The sequence below is a fragment of the Staurois parvus genome, unplaced genomic scaffold (assembly GCF_062004578.1).
Source record: "Staurois parvus isolate SC_StPar_1 unplaced genomic scaffold, SC_StPar_1.0 ptg000324l, whole genome shotgun sequence".
Lineage (NCBI taxonomy): Eukaryota > Metazoa > Chordata > Amphibia > Anura > Ranidae > Staurois > Staurois parvus.
Window position 1 is genome coordinate 64,565 of NW_028318120.1, and position 24,400 is coordinate 88,964.

General features: G+C 40.1%; 1 protein-coding gene across 1 annotated transcript in view; it reads left to right on the forward strand.

Moving 5' to 3' along the window:
• Nucleotides 1-213: 213 nt before the first annotated feature.
• SHROOM2 (shroom family member 2) overlaps nucleotides 214-24,400 on the forward strand; it is a 229,110-nt gene continuing 204,923 nt past the window's right edge. The window contains exon 1 of the mRNA XM_089683832.1: nucleotides 214-355. Within this exon, the coding sequence (XP_089539958.1) occupies nucleotides 243-355 (113 nt within the window). The 5' untranslated portion in view covers nucleotides 214-242. The remainder of the gene's footprint in view (nucleotides 356-24,400) is intronic.

Genomic DNA, 24,400 nt, shown 5'->3' on the forward strand with positions numbered 1-24,400 from the left:
CTTTTTTTGGGGGAGGTAAAAATCATTGGCATACAGTGAAAACTTGGGTGAGATTCTTACCCTTACCCTTGTAATCAAAAGCTTAAAGAAAACATTTTGGCTGGAGCTATGGTTTTAGTGCACATTAATGGAGACCGCACTAAACTGTATCAATACATTCCATAACTTAATTATTTTAATCACCGTTACTGTTCCATTTTGTGTTTCAGGTTGAAGAAGGGAGTAAAGCTGCTGAGATCTTAATGGCAGGGGATGAAATTGTCAATATAAATGATATACCACTCTCAGGTTATCGCCAAGAGGCAATCTGTCTGGTGAAAGGATCGCATAAAACATTAAAAATGGTTATTAAAAGGTAAGCAATCTTTTTTCACATTTTGTTTATGTATGATGTATAATAACTACTTTTTACAAGGTGAATTGAATTCAGGGGTTTAATAGAGAAGTGTAGGAATCTAAAAAAATAAACATACTTACCCCGTTGGCTCTAAACCTGAGAACTGAGGGATTTCATGACCGCTGATCACTCCGTTCTTGGATCTGCTCTGGCACAAAGCTATGACTGTCAGACACCACTCTCTACTCTGCCCCTCCAGTGCTCACTGGAGAGCTGGGCTGGAGAGGGTGCAGGCTCTCAGTGGTGCTGAGAGGCTGAGCCAGCTGTCTGTGGGCAGATCCCAAAATTATTGTCGAGATACATCCAGAGCCTGGAGCGGCTCTGTGACGTCTGATTCTGTGTGCTCTCCTGTGACCCACATGAGAAGTATGGCCAAAAAAGCATTGCCCATACGTCTCTTTTATTTAGTTTTAAGGATTAGTTTAAAGCCTTACTCCAGCCTTACTTTCACTTTAAATAATTTGTTTGAGCCAAGCTGGCCCTAAGAAACTATTTCCCTTACTAATTGTTTCAGTTAGCGCTGTATAAACTGTACAATGTATGCACAATTATTAGCCAAGTTGTATTTTTGAGAATCAATTTAATTAATGAACAACTACAGTGCTCTCAGTCAGTCCAAAATGTTAATAAACCTCAAACCTGAATATTTAAGAAAGTAAGAATAGGGTTTTGGCTTTCCTAGGAGAATATCTATATGTACACAATTATTGGGCAACTATTAGTGAGCAGAATTAGGCAACTAAATGAGAAACAAAAATTTTCCCACTTTTTTTTTCATCTGTGAAAGTGGTACTGCATTGCATCTGAGCACCACAAACCAAAAATGCTATTTAATTAATAGTTAATATTCAGAACAAACTCAGCCATCCACCCATGTCTCAATGCTTTATTTTGCTGAGAAATAATTTTGAAAAACAGCCCCTTGCATTTCTGGTAGTGGCCATCTTGAGTAAGGGCAGATGATTCATGTAGCATTTACCTGCTGGGACCGATCTGCCCATAGCTCAGGCACTGGCTGAGCTGAGAACCATCCCTCCCCTCCTGAAGACTGCTGGGATGTATGACATCATTTGCCTAAGCAGGAAACCAGCAAGTAACTGAAGAAATGTAGAAAACAAAAGTTTAAAACCAGAAAATATGATATACTTCCCTATCAATATACTAAGGCCAGCAGGATAAGGATTAAATCAGTCAATGCTGATTGAGAGAATGAAGTTCCACTTTAAGGCTCCATGCACACTAGCATTTTTGTAAGCTAAAAAAATCTGGTAATAGCTTTCTTTTAGTAGCTGCTTAGAAGCATTTAGGAGCATTAGTGTTTTATTAGCATTTTGACAGTAGACATAGAAAAAGCTAAAAAAAAAAAAGCTATTAGGAGTGTTTTAGTAGCGTTTAGCATTTTTTTTCTTCTGGAATAAAGCTCCAAAAAGCTCTATAAAAACTATTTTATTTCTGCTTCTAGAAGCTGACGCTCAAAAAACGCTAATAGCCTGAAGTAGTGTGCATGAACACATAGGATAACACTATTTAGCTTCTGGGAGCAGAAAAAAATGTTAATTTCGAAGCGCTTACAAAAATGCTAGTGTGCATGGAGCCTAAAGTGAGAATAATAAACAACTCAAACTTTACAAATAAACATTTCTGACACAAAAAAAAAAAAAACAGTGACCAATAATGGCCTGATTGCATTGTGCCAAGTGTAAAGTTTGGTGGAAGGGGGTTTATGCTGTGGTGTTGTTTTTCAGGGGTTGGGCTTGGCCCCTTAGTTCCAGTGAAGGGAACTCTTAAGTCATCAGCATACCAAGACATTTTGGACAATTTCATGCTCCCAACTTTGTGGGAACAGTTTGGGGATGGACCCTTCCTGTTATGACACAAAACAAGGTCCATAAAAGACATGGATGAGCGAAATTGGGGTGGAGGAACTTGACTGGCCTGCACAGAGTCCTGAACTCAACCTGATAGAACACCTTTGGGATGAATTAGAGCGGAGACTGCGAGCTGGGCCTTCTCGTCCGACATCAGTGCCTGACCTCATAAATGCACTTCTAGAAGAATGGTCAACCATTCCCATAGAAACACTCCTAAACCTTGTGGACAGCCTTCCCAGAGCTCCAAATGGTGGGCCAACTCAATATTGAACCCTACGGACTAAGACTGGGATGCCATTAAAGTTCATGTGTGTGTAAAGGCAGGTGTCCGAATACTTTTGACAATATAATGTATGTGTCTTGTTCAGTGATGGTCGGGTTTCAGCCTACCTTAACTTGGCCATCTCTCTGAGCACTGAACACCTTGTACTTCTGGGCACTCCAGGTAGGTTGCTTCACGTTTGATTTTTCTCAGATCTTTGGCAGTTATTTTGCCTCTTCTTTTTTTTTTCTCAACATGTTTCTTGCGACCCTGTTGACTATTTGCAACAAAATGTTTGATGGTTCTGTGATCACGCTCATATATCTTAGCAATTTCAAGAGTGCTGCATTCCTCTGAAAGACTTTTTACAATTTTTTTACTTTTCAGAGTAAGTTAAATCTCTTTTTTGGCCCATTTTGCTTGAGAAAAAAAGCTGCCTAATAATTATGCACCCCTTGATATAGGGTTTTGATCTCCTTAAGCCCCACCCTTCCTCATTACACATGTACACATCACCTGATATGCTTAAATCCAATAGGCATTCAAGTTTATACAGCTTGGAGTTGGACAATATGCATAAATATGTGATTGGTCAAAATACTGGCCTAATAATTGTGCACACAGTGTATATAGCATTAGCTACATACATTATGCAGTGCTGTGTTCCCAGCAGCGATACTAGGACTTCCTAGTGCTACCTTTACAAAATTAGGTCAGGCTACTCAACCATTCACAGTAAGCATTGTATTTTTATAATTTTATCTTTGAGCACTCAGCCCAACTCGATTTTGGTCCGGCAGCAGATGGGAAATCTCTGTACTGCTGCCGGAACACAAAGCTGTGTATAGTTTATAGGCAGCAACTACATCAGTAAGGGAAATAGTTTGTTTGGGTTGGCTGGGCCCAAACAAACTCCCTAAAGTGAAAGCCAACTTGGGATTCGGCTTTAAAGAGTAACTCCACTTCTACTGAGAACAAAATCTTCCTCCCTGGGTGATAAAATGTTCATTGCATTGCAATGATTTAAACATACTTTGTTGCAGATTGCTACCTGTCCTGCTCAAAGAGAATGAGCAAACGATCCTCTCCAGGCGAGTGCCTAATCTGTATGACCCCTCCACAAACACGCAGGTGCTGGCCCGATCCGTGATCACAGATGCAATGGAAAAATAGAATGGTTGGCTGCACAAACAGTAATGTGGTGGATGAAATCCTTTATTGGAATCCTTTACATGCACTCTGATAAGAACATGACAGCTCCAAGACAGGACAGAGGAGCAGTAGACACGTTTCACATAAACACGAGCATAGTCATTTAACTGGTTGTTAGATTGTGTTTTGTGCAAGACTGATTCTGAATAGGAGGGACCAATTCACTACAAGCAACTGATGCACTCTCAGGGCTGTGGTGAGAATAGTTGCAGTGTTAGCGTCTCCATAGAAGTGATTAACCCTTAGGGAGTATACCACCAAAAAATACATTTTTGTTGCAGAAGATGGCCAAAACCTGACTTGTTTCGTAGTGCAGAGTTCTTCACACAAGCTGGAAATGACACTTCTGAGGACAACAATTCAAGGTTGTCATATTCCATTGAATTTTACAGAAAATTACAGAGTTGCAGATTGAAATTGAAAGGTAGTTTAATGACAAATTACAGTATGGCTTCTGTAGCAACTATATATGCTATATAGTTTATTTGCTATATTTTTTTTCCTATGAAAGTGATTAGGTTAGTGTTAAATTTAGAAGCTTAAAGAGTTTGGATCTAAGGAGAGGGGTGCTTGATAGGTTTAGTAAACTGTCTTTTAACCACTTCCTGTACGGCCGTTGCATATAAACAGCCGGAGGGTGGCAGTGCAAGGGCGGGTGGCCTGCTTGTGCGTGCTCCCTGGGAGCGCGCAGCACCACAATCCGGTGCCCGCTGTGTCCTCTGGACACAATGGAACATTGATCGTTGTACGGGACCTCTGTGCGAGGTCCCGATCATGTGATCACTGATTGGCCAATCAGTGATCACATGCAGAGTAGTAAGCAAGATGTCACTTCTGATCTAAGGAGAGGGGTGCTTGATAGGTTTAGTAAACTGTCTTTTAACCACTTCCTTGCCGGCCGTTGTATGGCCTGCTTGTGCGTGCTCCCCGGGAGCGCGCAACACCGCATTCTAGTGCCCGCTGTGTCCTCCAGAACACTGATCGTCGTACGGGACCTCTGTGCGAGGGCCAGATCATGTGATCACTGATTGGCCAATCAGTGATCACATGCAGAGTAGTAAGCAAGATGTCACTTCTGACATCATTGCTTACTACGTGTGAAATCTGTGAATGATCACAGAGGTCACATGGTACAAGGCTATTCACAACAGCCTTGTACCATGTGACAAGCTGTGACCAATCACAGCTCACACAGTATTTCTCAATGGCTGCAAGAATGGACCCAGAGAGGAGAAATGACTGCTTTTACAGCCTTTATGGGTGTAAAAGCAATTAGTGTAAAAAAAAAAAAAAATCATCATCCCCACAAGTAGTACAGTGTCACCATGGTGACACTGTACTGCTAGGGTGACAGTATGTAAAAAAACCCCAATAAATAATAATAGAAAAAAATAAAATAAAAATATAAAAAAAGTTTTAAATTATAATTTTTGGTTATAAACTAATTTGGGTAATTTTTTTTACTATAAAGATAACTGAATACATTTTGGCCAAGATTTATGATGAAATATTATTTATTTGCAAAATTTTATAAGAAAAACACTTTGTTTCAAAATTTTTGGACTTTTTCATTTATATAGCAAAAAAAATTAAAATCCCAGTGGTGAATAAATACCACCAAAATAAAGCTTTGTGTCTCAAAAAAATGCTAAAAAAATTCATATGGATACAGTGTTGCATGACCGCACAATTGTCATTCAAAGTGTGATAGCGCTGAAAGCTGATAATTGGCCTGGACAGGAAGGGGGTGAAAGTGTTCGGACATGAAGTGGTTAAAGACTTCTTCTCTATAGGAGGAACCACTGAACTGTTCAAGCCCCAACATGCACTTTGCAACAGACTACTTATATTGGTGTCTGCTTCCCACTGTTATCTGCAAGGAATAGATTACTATTGCAATAATCTCTTGCCTCAGTTAGATATATGGCAGAGCTCCAACATAACCACTGGAGCTCACAGGAAATCCTGATGATGTCACAGCATATCCCTTGCAGACACTGTGTGAAAGCATTGCAGTACATCGTGCTATAAAGTGTAACAGGATCAGAAACGTATTTGATCACTGTCGACGGCCATAGCTACCAGCAGTGATCATTGAATTCTGACGGCTGGGAAACCTCCCGCTGTCGGAATAAAATAGCTCCGCAAGAGGGATTCCCCATCAACACATTCAGTGTTGATGGGGGAATCGAGCATTTGGTTAATCTATGGCCTGCCTTACATGGAAAGGTAACTTTTTTAATAACTTTAAAACCTCTGGCATAGGTTCCTCTTGTATATGCTGACGCAATTATTCCTGATCAGTTGCCATACTTTTGATACTGAAGCAAAGGAATATGTAACATGGCTGAAGTTTAGAGAAAACCACGCTGATAGATCCCATGACAGATACTGTATATGGATGGCTATAGCTGCCTGTATTCTTTTGGCTGTACTAGAATTTGTAGCTCTCCTGTGTTTTCTTAAAAAACAGAAAACAATTTTCCTGTTGTTGTGTTTAATAAAGGGGTTAAATATACATTAAAAGTTGTGACAGCTCACAACTGGTTTAGCATATTCCAATAAATTAGATAGCGTCCACTGCTTCCTGTAGTTTTAACATTATCTTTTTTTGACCATTCCATCCGGTCTTAACCACTCAATAGTATTCACCAGTTTGAGTAGTAGTCTGCTTTGTGTTTATGATTGTTTGTTTTTATATTTAAATCCTCTTTTTTTTTTTTTTTTTAACATTTTTGCTGAATTCAAAGGGATTTTGTATGCTACATACGTGCTTATAGATCATCAGCTGACCCTTTTATAACCAGCTGAGCCACCTAAAAAATAAGATGAAGTTTGTGAAGGGGGAAAAGGAAGACACTCAGACCTGTACAAATATATATTGTTAACTTGTTAAAATGACATTCAGACCAGCTGGTTTCCTGTTATAAATAATGCTTTTCTTTTTGGGAGGACAGCTTCCTTATGATAAGATAGCCAGTGCTAAACAAAAATAGAAATGCTGTAAAACACTTCCACAATTGTAATGAGACCAAAAATGTATTCTCTGTACTTAGTCATACAGCATGTACTATATGTACATTTTGTTCGTGTCTTAGCTTGTACACAAAAGATGCCCATAGGTTCAGCAACTAAGGGCAATACAATATGATAATTGATGCATACATTCTGGATATTTCACAACAAACGATCAGTGCTTGTACAATGTACATATAGTACTCCCCATGGAAAATGTTGACTTTTTAACATTTTTCAACAAGCAAAATATCAGATCTTGGGTCTAAAATTCCCCACAGATGAAGATGTTTTACAGATCACAGATAACTTTGTTGTATTAATTCTCATAATCTAAATTTAGGGTCCCCAAACTTTACAAGCAAGGGGCCAGTTTATTGGCTTTAGGGGGCCAGAGTGTGGCCAGTGGGAGTTGAAAATTCTCTGGCATCAGTGCCCCATCATTGGTTTTAATAGGCGGAATAGTGTCTCATTGTTGACATTACTGAGATGCATAGTACCCCATTGATGGTGTCAGTTGGAAGAATGGTGCCCCATCATTGGTGTCAGTTGGTGGAATAGTGCTCCAAAGGGCAGATGTAGGCAAGCAAAAGGCCACATCCAGCCCCTGGGCTGCAGTTTGTAGACCACTGATCTAAATTAACGAAATGTATATTGTCATGTAGAAAATGTAAGTACACTACTACATTTACTGCCACTTCAGATCCACAAAAATAAAATCAATTTTTCCAGATTAGCTGCCAATATTTGGAACCTTCTTAGGGAGTATGCAGATGGAACCTGTCTTATTTAACATCTAAGGCATAGTGTTCTCTTTACTATTGACACGTTTAGTGTAGTCATGCCAAGATTAAACAATTCTCCAAGACCTCAAGAAAGAAGGTTGTGGATGCCTATGGGTCTGGCAAAAGTTTTAAAATGATTGCAAGACTATTTGAAATCAGTAATTTCATGGTATTTGCCCATGATTTGCCAGCTCAGTCATGTCAGCCCAAAAGCCAACCATTTGATGCTAAAAGAATTCTCCAAGAACTTCAAAATTGAATGGTAGGATCTGAAGATAACTCTTGTAACCGTTGCTTTCAAAGTACATCTACGGGCTTGGAAGAAACCCTCTGTCTAGTTTTCTGCAGTGAAGAGCATTTTGACCAACATTGTGGTTAATGAAATAACTAGAATTTTACACTCCTTAAAAATGTTTTAAAGTGTGGACACCTTGGTGGTCCTATGCTCTCCCCACCCTGCATCCAACCAGTCTGGGCAACCTATAATTGACTCCACTCAAACCCAGGCCTGTGGAAACTCTACCTAACCCCTTCCCAATTGGTTTATGCCTGCTCTCTATTCTCAACTTCCCACTGTATATTCCTAAGTCCCAAGACTTGGGTCACTCATGCAGCCCCATGGCTCACGCCGCAAGGTTGGGAAGTTGACATTTTATACTTCAAAATTGCTATGTTGTATGTGATCCTACCTACGTTACTACTTTATGCTTCTTCATTATGATCCCCCTGTGTGAATGACCAGCTGCTTTGTTATTATCAAATCTTCAATCAAAAATTATTGGACCAGAAAGTACATGTATCTAAAATCAAAAAGTGTTGGAACAAATTAAACTGCAAGGGAGGTGTGCCAGGAGAAAAAAACAGTTTCTGCCCCCCAAAAAATTAGAGCAAAACTACAATTTGCCTTTGAATATATCACCTAAGACCTGGCCTTATCCGTGCTGTGGATGGATAAATCAAAGTTAAAGTTGGCCAGAGGTTATTTACTAAAACTGGAGAGTGAAAAATCTGGTGCAGCTCTGCATGGAAACCAATCAGCTTGCAGATTTTATTGACAAAGCTTAATTGAACAACCTAAAGTCAGAAGCTGATTGACTACTATGCACAGCTGCTCCAGATTTTGAGTACATCAGTTTTAGTAAATCCCCTCCATACCGAAGACAGTATTTCAGAAGAGCCACCACATACCAACTGTAAAACATGGCAAGGGAAATGTTATGATTTGGGGTTGCTTTGCTGCTTCAGGGCTTTGACAGTTTAAATTAATCAGGTCAATTATAAATCCTATTCTTGATCATATTTTGGGTTCTGGCTGAGTTTCACCAAAGCAACCAATTGTACTAGCAATAGGAACACTACATAATAATAATAATAATCTTTATTTATGAAAATAGCCATCAGGAGCAAGTTCTATTCCGACATGTTTCACACTAGACATGTCGCTTTCTCAAAGAAATTCTGTCACCCTAAAATTGTGAAACTTCTCTTGGCTGGGAATAACAGATTAAGTATACCGAACAATTTTATTTGTTGTACAGAGACATTGACTGGCTAAACTGGTACCATATTGAGCATACAGGAATGTAAACACACCAAGTGAATAAGCCTGTACTTTGCCTCTTCATGTTATCAGTACAATCCTAAAAACCTATGCAACGGAGTCATTGTTCTTCACTGTTAACTTGGTTAGTTTTAAAAAAGACTAAATATATACACCTATAAATTTCACATAAAATCAAAGAGAACTTGATAGAAATATGAGGCCAACAAGGTAAAAGTTGAATCCGAATTGATTTTTCAACATGTTAACGATCCAAAACATACAAGTTAATCCACCAAGGAATGGCTCAAAAAGAATAAATGAACTGGCCTAATTAAAGCCCTGATTTGAAATCCATTTAAATGTTTTGGGGGTATTTGAAATGGGTAGTTCATGCATGAAACTCACAAACCTCTTTCAACTGAGAATTTTTTATTGAGGAATGGTCCAAAATTCACCAAGAGTCATGGGCATTTAAGCAGATCTACAAAAAGTAATTTCTACTAAACGGATCAATACCACCTTCTGAGGCCAATAACGCACTAACCTTTTCCACAGTACATCATTATATCTGTTGATATTTTGGTTCAATAAAGGTAATTTTTTCTTTTGTTTGTCACCTCTTGTGTTTATCACCTCTGAAGCACTGTTTGGATGAAGATCTAATGTTTGCCTGTTCAAATATTTGGGAAAAATCAAACATTTCCAAGGGTTTGCATAATCTTTCACATAACTGTTTTCTACAAAATCCAGCCTTGGTACAGGCATAATATTATCTAGAGCACCTAAATTAGAAACTCTGGGGGAGATACTAAAACTGGTGCACGTAGCATCTGGTGCAGCTGTGCATAGTAACCAATAAGTTTCCAGGTTTTATTGTAAAAGCTTAACCCCGTCACGCCTAAGGGTAAAACAAATCTTAAAGCCTAAGTAATATTTTACAACTTTGACATGTATTAGTAAAACCGTACATATCATCACAACTACTTTGTACATCCCGGTGAATTATTCCTTGTTTTTTTCAGGACAAATTGGTCTTTCATTTGGTGGTAAATGGTAATGGATATCTCCTGATTTTTTTTTTTTATTATCAAAGGAAAACTGGCCCAAAATAGCTAAATAAAAAAAAAAATTTCTTTTTTACTGTGTGTTTCTTGTTACTACCATAACCTACCACCAAAGAACAACCCAAAATAAATTTTCCAGCTCTTGACGATTGCAACAATACCATATATGTGTGATATTTGTTGTTTGTACCTTTACTACAGCCAAGAAACAGTAGTGTTAATTTTTTTTTGTTTTTTTTTACCTAAAACACATTGACACTAACTGACACTGATACCAATTAAAAAAAAATAAATCCTGGCCTTTGATCCTGACCTTGACCCAAACACTAACCCTGGCACTGAACTAGATCAAACTTTGATCTAGGCATTTTTTTCTTTATTTTTTATTTTATTTTTTAATTATTTTTTTTAATATATATATATATATATATATATATATATATATATATATATATATATATATATATATATATATGCATGCGCTGAGCAAACTGTTGGGGCTATATAAATCCTGTATAATAATGATATATATATATTTTTATTTTTTTTACAAACAGTTGTTTTGTTTTCTCTATGCAAGGAGAGAGAGAGATACATCTCACTCCTCCATTCAGAGAGGAAAAAAAAACAAGGGGGCAGGCTTCACAGTGACTGATCACTGTGATATCTAATCATAGGCTCTTACAGCAGTCATGTGACCCAGAATCGGAAGTCCCAGGTCTCGATCGTTAGAACGGAAACCAGGGCTCTCAGTGACATTCCGGTCTTTGTGCTGGGAGAGCGCTGTGCGGCATGCTCCCAGCACAAAGACAGGTACGCAACTATGCGGCCCCGCGGAAAAAAAAACAGTTCTGTGAGGCCACATATTTGTGTGACGTCGGCGTCAAGGGGTTAAAGCATAATTTCACCTTTTTAATGAAAAATTGATAAATGCACATTTTTTTGCAGGCAAAAAAGTAGCATTTACTATTTTTTGTTTTAGGAGCCATGCAGGTCTCCTACACACTGGCAGTGTAATATTATCTGTACAGACAGGCAATTTTACACTGACAGGAAGAATCAATGAACTACCAGAGTGCTCAACAGTGCCATGGTAGTTCACTGAGAACTACAAGCCAACAGCCTCAAAGGCTCATAGAATGGCTGTTTTTTTTTTTTAAATTTATGACAGCTAGTGGGGGGAGAAGATCCTTCGCTAGCTGTCACAGGGCCCTGTTGTACAGTAACGTGTTATACCCTGAATATGGGGGTAACCTGTTACTAAAGGTGAACGTATCCTTTAATTGAGCCAGCTAAAGTTAGGAAATGATTGGTTATGTTGCACAGCTCCACCAGATTCTGTGTTTAATAAATCTTCCCCAATTAAAATAAACCTTTTTCTATAACAAAAAAGGAACACTAACCACTCCTGTAAAGCTAGATAGTTTTTACTTACCTGTTCTGATGTCTGTTTATAAAGAGTAACTTCACTTTTTTTTTTTTTTTAAGAAAAAATGGCAATCCCTTCTGGGTGATCAATGTACATTGCAAGAGCTTTACCAAACTTTGTTGATTCCTACCAGTTTCTGCTCTGAAGAAAAAGCCATTTCACTTTGAGTCTTTGGATACTAGTTCTGAATAGGAGTGACTAATTCATTTTATTCAGCTGGTGCACTTTTTGTGTTCTGATGAGAAAAGTTTCAGTGTCTGCATCCTTTTAGAAGTAACTATCCCTTAGTGAGTATCTGCAGCAGAAATGTCATTTTTAGTGAGAGGAAGTCTAAAATCAGACTTGTATCTTCATGCAGAGTTCTTCACCCCAGCAGGAAATGAAATTTTTAGGGGCGTTCTCTATATCAACTGTGTACAGAACACTGCCAGTTTGCCATATTGCATTACATTTTACAGAATTGATAGTGCTGCAGTGTAAAAAGGAAAGGTAATTTTTTAAGTTACCCTTTAAATCTTCCCTCTTCTGGGTGTGTTAGATGCCTGAGTCTCCCTATGCGCTCCCTCCAGTCCTTGAGTCACTACTGTGTTCATTGACAGGGGATGATGGTAGGAACACAGGCAGTAAGACTTCATGCACACTGAGCGTCATTTGCACACTGAGGGCATTTGACCTTTTTTTTTTTTTTTTGTTGCTGCCTCTAAAAGCCCCTCCATGTTTGCCTACTATATGTGCCCATGCATATATATACATTTACAGATGTCTAGAAGCAGGAGCGTTTATAATCAGAAAAAAAAACATCAGTTGCGTGTTCAGAAGAATAGAGTTTTGGTGGAACACCAGATGTGCCTAAACAGGTCTAAACACTAGGCACATTTTAGCATTCATTCATCTCAATGCCCAGAATAAATGAATATTTTGCCCAATAGAATGAATGAACTCCCAGATGCTTGACTCGCGGAAACGCATTTGCAAAACGCAGCTTTAGGTGCGTGTTTTACGCCGCTCTTCTCCTGCCAAGTGAAAAGGCATTTGGAAGAGCTGGGCAAGTGTCCAATGTGCATAAGGTCTAAAACAAAAAGTTAGCACAGGTTTGGAGAAGTACACTACAAATGGGCTGCAAGAGACTGCATTTCAGGTAGAACTCTGTTTACGGTAAGGCTCCATGTACACGGGACACTTCTGAACGATGAAAACTGCTGGAAACGTAGGTTAAAAACCGTCTGTTTAGCCGCGTTTGCATAATGCGTTTATGCGCGTTTGTGTATCTTTTTTAAAGATAAGCACAGGATAACCTCCCAAATGCCCAGAATGCACTGAAAAGTGGTAAATTAACTATTTCAGACTGTTTTAGAGAAATACAGAGAGTAGAAGCAGAGACAGCAGTATGTGTTGACATTATCTTAGGTGTGAGTTTCTCATTAACATTTCTTTTGTTTCCAAGGGTGGGAAAGGTGTCTGCTGGAGTGAGTCATTAAGGTCACCTGGCAGGGGGTTTTCATGAGGAATTTGAGGTGTGAATGGTCATTAACATACCTGTTGTTTCCAAGGGTGGGAGAGGTCTGAGGTGTGAATTGGTCATTACAATGTGTGACAAGCTTGGTAGGAACATCCTGAGTTCAGTGTTTTGTCCATCTGAGTACCTTGAAAATGCTTTGTATGCATTTTTCATGATGGAAAAAGGCTCTGGACAGCATCGGGAACTGGAAGAGTAAAAAAAAATTGCATACGCTTATAAATATGATTTGACGGGTTTAGCCGTGTTTACAAGCGTTTTGCGTTTGAAACGCTGATAAAATCGACTGCTGAACGCAAGTTTTCTGTGTTCAAAAAAAACAACTGTAAACCCAAATGCCTGTAAATGACTGTAAACAAAGATGTGTACATGGACACATAGGAAAACATTAGGGTGCGTTCAGGGGCTGCTGAAAAAAACACTGAACAGCTCCTAAACGTGCGTTTATCAGCTGCAGTGTACATGAGCCCTAAATTGAGTGAACTTTCTGACATTAGCGCATTTGCGGTGTTTGCAAGAAAGTGTTTGTAGCTTACTGATGCCTTTCACTTGTTGCCTGGAATTGCTTTTTAGGGGCAGCAGTGAGAGGCTCCAATTAGTGTGTTACTTTTGTTATAAGTCAGAATTGTGCTAAGGATAACATTAACCTCCCTAACGGTATTCCCGAGTGTAGCTCGGGGTAAAATGTCAGTACCAAAAGCGGTAACCCCGAGCTACACTCGGGCTTACCATGCGGCGCTGCATAGGGATTTCCTGCAGAGCTTGCCTTGTCCTTCGCTCCCGCGATGTGTCCCCTGCAGCGTCCCCGGCCATCTCCTCCGGCCGATGCCGGCATCTGGCTTCTGTGTTCCGGTCCCTGTGATGTCGGGACGTATGGGCGCCGGCGGCGGGAAATTTTTAAAATTTTAAAAAATTTAATTTTTTTCCAAACAAATTTAACATAGTAAAACATTTCTGTTTTAACCCATTTCACATACATTTTGTCCCTAGTGCTTTGTCCTGTGCCCTGCCTGCATTTTGTCTGTTCTTTCTGCCTGGAAACTGAGAAAAGTCCATGGCGTCCAAAAAGTGTCCCTTTAGGTCAAAAGCGGTTTGAGACCAGCTAGAGAACAGCGATAGTAAATTAGAACCACTTGCAGAATTGAGTGATAATGATTCGTGGGGAAATTCGTCATCAGACACTGAAAACGATTTTGCGACTTTGCTCAGTGATGTGCGAACTTGGCGCTATATTTCAAATTTCAGTGTTTTTGGTTTGATTATATTATTGAATTAAATGTATTATTATTATATTATTATTTTTTATGATTATTTATTAAATTATAATTTATGATTTCGTGTTTCAAATTTTATCATACCCGGGGTGTTTAATAGACTCTTGTTCAGACAGATTTCAGTGAGTTATTCCTAAAAATTACAGCCTACAATAAAAAAACGACATATTTCCATGCAAAATAATGGTACCGCTTTCAGCACCAAAAAGATGAAATAATCATACCGCTAGGGAGGTTAATAAGCATAGGTTTTCTTAAAGAAAATAAATGTTGCGACAGTATATTATCACCCTGGATATCTTCTTGTGCAGTATATAATGATTGCCATTTACATACTTCTACTATTAAAGGTGTGTCAAGTTATACTGCAATGCTGTCCCCAAGTTCTAATACAGGACAGTGCCTGGGATAGATATGCTTCCCAGAAAATCTCCTCCTTAGTAAGCTACATGCAAATTTTAGCTGGGTTGTGGATTATAAAGATGCAAATGCTTGTTCATATATTAATATGTGTAGAATTGGCATGCATTATGGAAGGATAAGGGTTTTCTTACAGATATTACAGTTCATAGGTAATCAACATTTGGACAGTACAGGTCCTTTTTATTCTTTATTGCAGTGGTTTCCAAACCGCGGCCCGGGGGCCGAATACAGCCCTTTACGTGCCTTTATCTGGACCTTGCGGCACTATTCCTCCCATTGACACCAAAATGGGGTATAATTCCTGCCAGTGACACCAACTGTGAGGTCTGTTTCTCGCACTGACACCAACAGTGGGGTACAATTCCTCCCATTGTCACCAGTAATGGGGTACTATTCCTCTCACGGACACCAATGATGGGTTATTGTTATCAAAGCCAGGACATTTTCTACTCCTACTGGCTACAGTCTGGCCCTTCTAAAGTCTGAAGGACAGTAAACTGGCCCTTTGTTTAGAAAGTTTAGAGACCCCTGTTTTATTTAATAGCCGCCTTTAAGTTGGCCATATATTATACAATTTGCCACCATGCACACACCTAGCGCATCTTGGCCCCACCCCCCACTCTCTCCTCATTGGCTCACTGGCTGCAGTTGACAGTCTCTGCCAATGAGGGAGAGACCCAGGAGAGCCAAGGCTCTCATGCACGTCGTCGCTGGATCGAGATACGGCTCAGGGAAGTACTGGGGGGGCTGCAGGTTTTTTTTTACCTTTGTGCATAGAATGCAGGAAGGTAAAAAACCTTGAGCCTTTACAGTCACTTTAAGCTGCACAATTCCAGAAGATCACTGATGGGGAGAGTATTGATTTTAAGCTCCAAGGAGCAGGGCCCTCCTATCCCTCTTGTACAGTTGTGTCCAAAATTATTCAACCCCCACTGAAATTGAGTGTTTTGGCCAGTTTGACATTGCTTTTGATCATTCAGTCATCTTGCTTACATTTACATTAAAGAGGCACTTGTAGGTCAGACAAATATAACATAACAGTTATAATGAAATAACCACAAATGTCTTTTCTGTGCTCACAGCATTATCAGTTTTATTCAACCCCCAAGTGACATTCAATCTTAGTACTTAGTACAGCATCCTTTTACAGTTATAACAGCTTTTAAACGTGAAGCATAGCTTGACACAAGTGTCTTGCAGCGATCTACGGGTATCTTCGCCCATTCTTCATGGGCAAAGGCCTCCAGTTCAGTCACATTCTTAGGCTTGCGCACTGCAACTGCTTTCTTTAAGTCCCACCAGAGGTTCTCAATCGGATTTAAGTCTGGTGACTGCGATGGCCACTCCAAAATGTTCCAGCCTTTCCTCTGCAACCATGCTCTAGTGGACTTGGAGGTATGCTTGGGATCATTGTCCTGTTGAAAGGTCCAACGTCTCCCAAGCCTCAGGTGTGTGACGGACTGCATCACGTTTCCATCCAATATCTCCTGGTACTGAAGAGAATTCATGGTACCTTGCACACGCTGAAGCTTCCCTGTACCTGCAGAAGCAAAACAGCCCCAAAGCATGATTGACCCTCCACCATGCTTCACAGTAGGCAAGGTGTTCTTTTCATCATAGGCCTTGTTCTTCCTCCTCCAAACATAGCGTTGATCCATGGGCCCAAACAGTTCTAATTTTGTTTCATCAGTCCACAGAACACTATCCCACAACTTTTGTGGTTTGTCCACATGGCTTTTGGCATACTGCAGTCGACTCTTCTTATTCTTTGGAGACAGCAAGGGGGTACGCCTGGGAGTTCTGGCACGGAGGCCTTCATTACGCAGTGTGCGTCTTATTGTCTGGGCTGAAACTTCTGTACCCACATCTGACAAATCTTTTCTCAGTTCCTCAGCAGTCACACGGGGACTTCTCTCCACTCTACGCTTCAGGTAGCGCACAGCAGTCGAAGTCAGCATCTTCTTTCTGCCACGACCAGGTAGCGTTTCAACAGTGCCCTTTGCCTTGAATTTGCGAATGATGCTTCCTAAGGTGTCTCTTGGTATGTTTAACATCTTTGCAATCTTCTTATAGCCATTGCCCTTCCTGTGAAGAGAAATCACCTCTTCTCTTGTCTTCCTGGACCATTCTCTTGCCTTCACCATGTTTGTAACCACACCAGTAAATGTCTAGAAGGAGCTGAGTATCACAGTCATTTTAAAGCTGCCTAATTGGTGCTTATTATGCTTGATTGCTGCTCGGTGACATCCACAGGTGTTTTCAATACCTGATGGAAAGCACCTGTATGAACCTCTGTTCTTCAGAGTGGTAGTCTTTAAGGGGTTGAATAATTGTGGCAATGAAGAAACCACATAAGAACCATTTACTACTGTATTACATAAACAATTGATGTCATTTTAGTTGCATTTGGGTAGTTACAACGTCCTTGTAGGATTTGATTCTGAATACAATTCCAAATGTACACTATAGTCCCTAAACCCCTTTACAGCATTGGGGGTTGAATAATTTTGGACACAACTGTATTGAACTGTATTGTTGCTGTATTGTCTCCTGTTATGTTGTAAAGTGCTGAGCAAACTGTTGGCGCTATATAAATCCTGTATAATAATAATAATAGCTGTGATTGGCCTGCATTACATAGAGAGGAACAGAGATCCACTGATGGTATGATTGGATTTTAAAAAAATTATATAATGAAAAGATGATTGGTTTTTTTGTTTTGTTTTTTAAATGTCATTGTTGATGAAAGGAAAAAAATAAATCAGGGAAGCCAGGATATATAAGCAGGTAAAATTTCAGCTTTAAACAATATCTAAATCCCAAACAAACTTTTACTATACTGCGGCTTTTCAATTCTTAGCTGTGATGGCTTTCTTCGTTTTTTTTTTTTTTTTTTTTTAATTTTCTGGCTAAAAACATTTAAGGAAATACCTGTTAATTTTGCCAGAAATTGCATGTCCTTGTCACATCCTGTGAATTGTTCTAAAAGCACAAACTTCCTCATCTTCCTTCCAAGATATCATCTATAAACTACAAGTCCCCCTCCTCCCCATATAATTGAGATGAAGGGAGGGAGGCTTGTTTGTAGTCCAAATCAGATGAGCAGCCTGGGTGGCAATCATGGCTTTCTACATAGATACAGTCAAGTGAGTGAACAGGAAGTGTGTTGTACGCAGGATAACCAGGTAAAAATTAAGGCGAAAAAATAAATAAATAAATGCTAATCTGCTAAGATGCAATATATTGCATTTTTTGGGTGGGGAGTTTTATTATTATTATACAGAATTTATTATTAGTCCCAGTATTTCTGAATTTTGTTTTTCAGCACGCTTATTCATTAACCAGTCATAATTCATCAATTCAATTGAATGAAGTAGGTTATGACCGTTTGTTCTGTCTTATTAAATTAGTTTGATGTAGGTGGATGAAAGGCCTCATTCACACATACGCGCAGAAAAAGTCATGTGCAGATTTCACTTGCAGAGACATCAGTTTACATCAGTTTTCATGCGCACTTCAATGACTTTTATACACTTTGCAGATTCCTGTGCAGAAAAATTCTAGTGTTGTGGTGTGAACAGGGAACAATTGATTTCATTGTGCCCTTGCAGAACACATGCAGAAAAACTGACCTCTCTGTACCATGGTATGAATGAGCCCTAAGGCAGCTGGAGAGGTAGAGGCCTCATAGCCCTTGACGTTTGGTTTGTTAAATAGCTGTGTGCTGAATATCATACTTAATATGCATTGTGAAAGTGGTTGTAAACTAATGTATATATATATATATATATATATATATATATATATATACAGTTGCAAGAAAAAGTATGTGAACCCCTTGGGATTACGTGGAGTTTTGCATGAATTGGGCATAAAATGTGCTCTGAATGTCATCTAAGACACAACAATAGAAGAACACAGTCTGCTGAACATAATACTACACAAACATTAGATGTTGCCATGGTTTAATTTCACATAACATGTAAACATTCACAGTGCAGGAAGGAAAAAGTATGTGAACCTTTGGACTTAATAACTGGTTGACCCTCCTTTGGCAGCAATAACCTCAACCAAACGTTTCCTGTAGTTGCAGATCAGACCTGCACAACGATCTGGAGTCATTTTGGACCACTCCTCTTCACAAAACTGTTCAGTGTAGCAATATTCTTGGGATGTCTGGTGTGAATCGCTCTCTTAAGGTCATGCCACGGCATTTCAATCAGGTTGAGGTCAGGACTTTGACTGGGCCACTCCAGAAGGCGTATTCTGTGCTGTTGCAGCCATTGTTTTGTTGAATTACTTGTATGCTTTGGGTCATTGTCCTGTTGCATCATCCATCCTCTGCGGAGCTTCAGTTGGCGGACAGATGGTCGTACGTTTTCCTGCAAAACTTCTTGATAAACTCTGGAATTCATTTTCCCATCAATGACAACAACCCGTCCAGGCCCTGAGGCAGCAAAGCAGCCCCAAACCATGATGCTCCCTCCGCCATGTTTCACAGTGGGGATGAGGTTTTGATGTTGGTGTGCTGTGCCTTTTTTTCTCCACACATAGTGTTGTGTGTTCTTCCCAAACAACTCAATCTTGGTTTCATCTGTCCACAGTATATTCTGCCAGTAGTGCTGTGGAACATCCAGGTGCTCTTTTGCAAACTTTAAACGTGCTGCAATATTCTTTTTGGACAGCAATGGCTTCCTCCGTGGTGTCCTCCCATGTACTCCATTCTTGTTTAATGTTTTCCTTATTGTAGATGTGTCAACAAAAATGTTAGCATGTGCCAGAGATTTCTGTAGGTCTTTAGCTGACACTCTGGGATTCTTCTTTACCTCATGTAGCATTCTGCGCTGTGCTCTTGCAGTCATTTTTACAGGACGACCACGCCTAGGGAGAGTAGCAACAGTGCTAAACTTTCTCCATTTGTAGACAGTCCGTCTTACCGTGGACACATGAACATCAAGGCTTTTGGAGATACTTTTGTAACCCTTTCCAGCTTCACGCAAGCCAACAATTCTTGATCGCAGGTCTTCTGAGAGCTCTTTTCTGCGAGGCATGGTTCACATCAGACAGTGCTTCTTGAAACCAGTAAACCCAAAACAGGTGTGTGTTTTTTAAGGGCAGGAGAGCTGTCAGCAACACATCCAATATCATCACACTGATTGGAGTCAAGGTTGGCTCACTCCTGGCTCCAATTAGCTCTGGGAGAAGTCATTAAGCTAGGGCCTCACATACTTTTTCCTTCCTGCACTGTGAATGTTTACATGTTATGTGCAATTAAACCATGGCAACATCTAATGTTTGTGTAGTATTATGTTCAACAGACTGTGTTCTTCTATTGTTGTGACTTAGATGACGTTCAGAGCACATTTTATGCCCAATTCATGCAAAACTCCACGTAATCCCAAGGGGTTCACATACTTTATCTTGCAACTGTATATATATAGATATATAGATATATATATAGTGAAGGAAATAATATTTGATCCACTGCTGATTTTTAATGTTTGCCCACTCACAAAGAAATGATCAGTCTAAAAATCGAATGGTAGGTGTATTGTTACACTGAGAGACGGAATGGCAACAAAAAATTCAAAAGAAATGCATGTCTAACAAATTATGCACTGATTTCCATGTTCATTAGGGAAATAAGTATTTGATCCCCTATCAATCAGCAGGATTTCTAGCTACCAGGTGTCTTTCATACAGGTAACAAGCTGAGATTAGAAGCAGTCTCTTAAAGGGAGTGTTGCTAATCTCATTTTGTTACCTGTATAAAAGATGGACAAAATTGTATACCTACACAAGGCTGGACTGGGCTACCAAACTATCGCCAAGCAGCTTGGTGAGAAGGTGACTACAGTTGGTGCAATCATTCGCAAATGGAAGAAAAACAAAACCACTGTCAGTCTCTCTAGGTCTGGTGTGTCATGCAAGATCTCACCTCGTGGAGTGTCAATGACCATGAGAACAGTGAGGAATCATCCCAGAACTACACATGAGGATCTTATCAATGATCTCCAGGCAACTGGGACCACAGTCACCAAGAAAACAATTGGTAACACACTACGCTGACAAGGATTGAAATCCTGCAGTGCCCGCAAGGTCCCTCTGCTCAAGAAAGCACCTGTCCAGGCCCTTCTGAAATTTGCCACTGCACATCAGAATGATGCAAAGGAGGACTGTTTGAAAGTGTTGTGGTCAGATGAGACCAAAATCGAGCTCTTTGGTATAAATTCAACTCGCCATGTTTGGAGGAGGAGGAATGCTGCCTATGACCCCAAGAACACCATCCCAACTGTCAAACATGGTGGTGGAAATACACCTAACATTTGATTTTTAGACTGATCATTTCTTTGTGAGTGGGTAAACATTCAAAATCAGCAGGGGGTCAAATACTTATTTCCTTCACTGTAGTTCCCTGGAGTTCCCTGACAGCACTCTCTGCTCCTCCTCTTCTCTTTGCACTCCCACAGGAAGCTGCTTCCTGTGGTGGCGCACCTGCAGGCTCACTTCCGAGCTGGGTTTTGTTTGTCCACAGATGCATACAGCATACTCCACTCCTTCCCCACAGGATTTGTCAGCAGAATGAGCCAATGGTTCCTGCTACTGCCTCTGTCCCCTGTGCGAGGAGAGCATAGGTGCAGAATGGCACAGCGCTGGACTGAAATGGACCGCAGCTAAATATATGGGGGGTGTGGGGGTGATACAACTGCCAGGACGTTTCTTTACCTTAATGCAGGGAATGTATTAACCACTTCAAGTCCGGACACTTTCACCCCCTTCCTGTCCAGGCCAATTTTCAGCTTTCAGCGCTGTCACACTTTGAATGACAATTGCGCGGTCATGCAACACTGTACCCATATGAATTTTTTAGCATTTTTTTTGAGACAGATAAAACTTTATTTTAGAGGTATTTATTCACCACTGGGATTTTTATTTTTTTTGCTACATAAATGAAAAAGTCCAAACATTTTGAAAAAAAGTGTTTTTATTATAAAATTTTGCAAATAAATACTCTTTCTTCATAAATCTTGGCCAAAATTTATTAAGTTATCTTTAGTAAAAAAAAAAAAAACAAAACAAAAAAACAAATTCGTTTATAACCAAAAATTTATAATTTTTCAAAAATGTATTGTTACATTTTTATTTTTTTTATATTATTATTTTCTTTATATTTTTATTTATTATTATGTTTTTGTGTTTTTTTTAACATACTGTCACCCTAGCAGTATAGTGTCACCATAGTGACGCTTCACTACTTGGGGGTGATGAAGATTTTTTTTTTTACACTGATTGCTTTTACACCATAAAGGCTGTACAAGCAATAATTTCTCCTCTCTGACTGCATTTTTACAGCTATTGAGAAATACTGTGAGAGTTGTGATTGGTCATAGCTTGTCACATGGTACAAGGCTGTTGTGAATAGCCTTGTACCATGTGATCATTCACAGATTTCACAAGTAGTAAGCAATGATGTCAGGAAGTGACATCTTGCTTACTACTATTCATGTGATTGATCACTGAATGGCCAATCACTGATCACATGATCGGGATCTCACACAGAGGTCCTGTACAGCAATCGGTGTTCGGAGGACACAGCGGTCACGGGATCGCAGTGCCGCGCGCTCCCAGGGAGCATGCACAGGCTGTGAATGCGGGCGCCGTTTATAAACAGCAACCCACTCCTGCACTGCTCCCATCCGGCCGTTTATGTACATGGGCTGGACGGGAAGTGGTTAAGGTAAAAAATGTCATTTTGCAACTCCACTGAAACTGCCCTACTAAAACTCACTAATGATCTACTAACAGCTAAAACCAATGGCCACTACTCCGTACTCTTACTACTTGACATCTCTGAGGCTTTTGATACTGTTGACCATCCCCTCCTCCTCAAAAAACTCCACTCTTTTGGTCTCAGAGACTCTGCTCTCTCCTTGTTCTCCTCCTACCTATCGCAGCGCTCCTTCAGCGTTACCTATAACGCTGCCTCCTCCTGTTCACTCCCTCTTTCTGTAGGGGTCCCTCAAGGTTCTGTCCTTGGACCCCTTCTCTTCTCCATCTACACCTCCTCCCTTGGTCACTTGATAAACTCCCATGGCTTTAAGTACCATCTCTATGCTGATGACACACAAATCTATCTTTCTACTCCTCACCTCACCCCTTCAGTCTCCTCTCGCATTACTAACCTACTAAGTGACGTATCGGCATGGATGTCACTCCACTTCCTCAAACTCAATCTTTCCAAAACTGAGCTCTTAGTATTCCCCCCAGCCCGTGCCCCCTCCCCAAGATCAATAACACAACCATCAGTTCATCCCCTCATGCCAGGGTACTAGGTGTAATCCTAGACTCCCATCTGTCCTTTCACCCCCAAATCCAATCACTGTCCATATCTTGTAGACTTCACCTCCGCAACATCTCCAAGATATGCCCGTTCTTAACCTCGGAAACCACAAAGCAACTTATTCACTCCCTTTTATATCTCGCCTTGACTATTGTAACTCCCTCCTCATTGGCCTACCGAATCGCAGGCTATCCCCTCTTCAGTATATCATGAATGCTGCTGCCAGACTTATCCAGCTTACTAACCGTTCTGTATCTGCCACCCCTCTCTGCCAATCCCTCCACTGGCTTCCTGTTGCCCAACGGATAAAATTCAAAACATTAACAATAACATATAAAGCCATTTATAACTCTGCCCCAAATTACATTAACGATCTTGTTTCTAAATATCACCCAAACCGTACTCTCCGCTCCTCGCAAGACCTCCAGCTCCCTTGTCTCCTTCTCCCATGCTCGTCTCCAGGACTTTTCCAGAGCTTCCCCCATCCTCTGGAACTCTCTACCCCAATTTATCAGACTATCGCCTACTTTGCTCACTTTTAGGTGATTTCTGAAAACCTATCTGTTCAGGGAAGCCTATCCTGCCCTCAGCTAATAATGGGATATTCTACTCTTCCAACCAGTCCATCCCCCACAGTTACTACCTTTTGTACCACTAGCCCCTCTCTCCTAGATTGTAAGCTCCAAGGAACAGGGCCCTCCTATCCCTCTTGTATTGAACTGTATTGTTGCTGTATTGTCTTCCGTTATATTGTAAAGCGCTGAGCAAACTGTTGACGCTATATAAATCGTATATAAAAATAATAATAATGCCTTTAATGTTAGTAAACCCTGCAGGAAAAAGTTGCACTATTTATTTTGTATTAATTTTGTCCTTTTTTTTGGAATGCTTTTGTTAAGGTGTTGTTGCCTGACATTACCCTGTACACTAGCATGTACTGCACAACCCCGCCAACTGTTGGGAATATATAATATAGGAGCTGTTACCTGTTTCTTTCTGTATTAAGTGTAATGCCAGAAATGGCTCTTTGCTTTTGTTGTTTTGTTCAGTAACTTTCCACATTTCCCAATATGCAGGAACCTGCAATATCTCTGCTTTCTATCACTCACACGCTGATATGGCCGAAGCCCAATATTAATACTCTTGTCAGAGCTTTAGTGTTTTCCCATTGAGTAGTCTCTTTGTGTCTAGTTTAAACAGACTTCTCCTTAAATGCCTACCACTAATAAATAGCCTGCATTCCTGCACCATCCACATCCTGATAACCT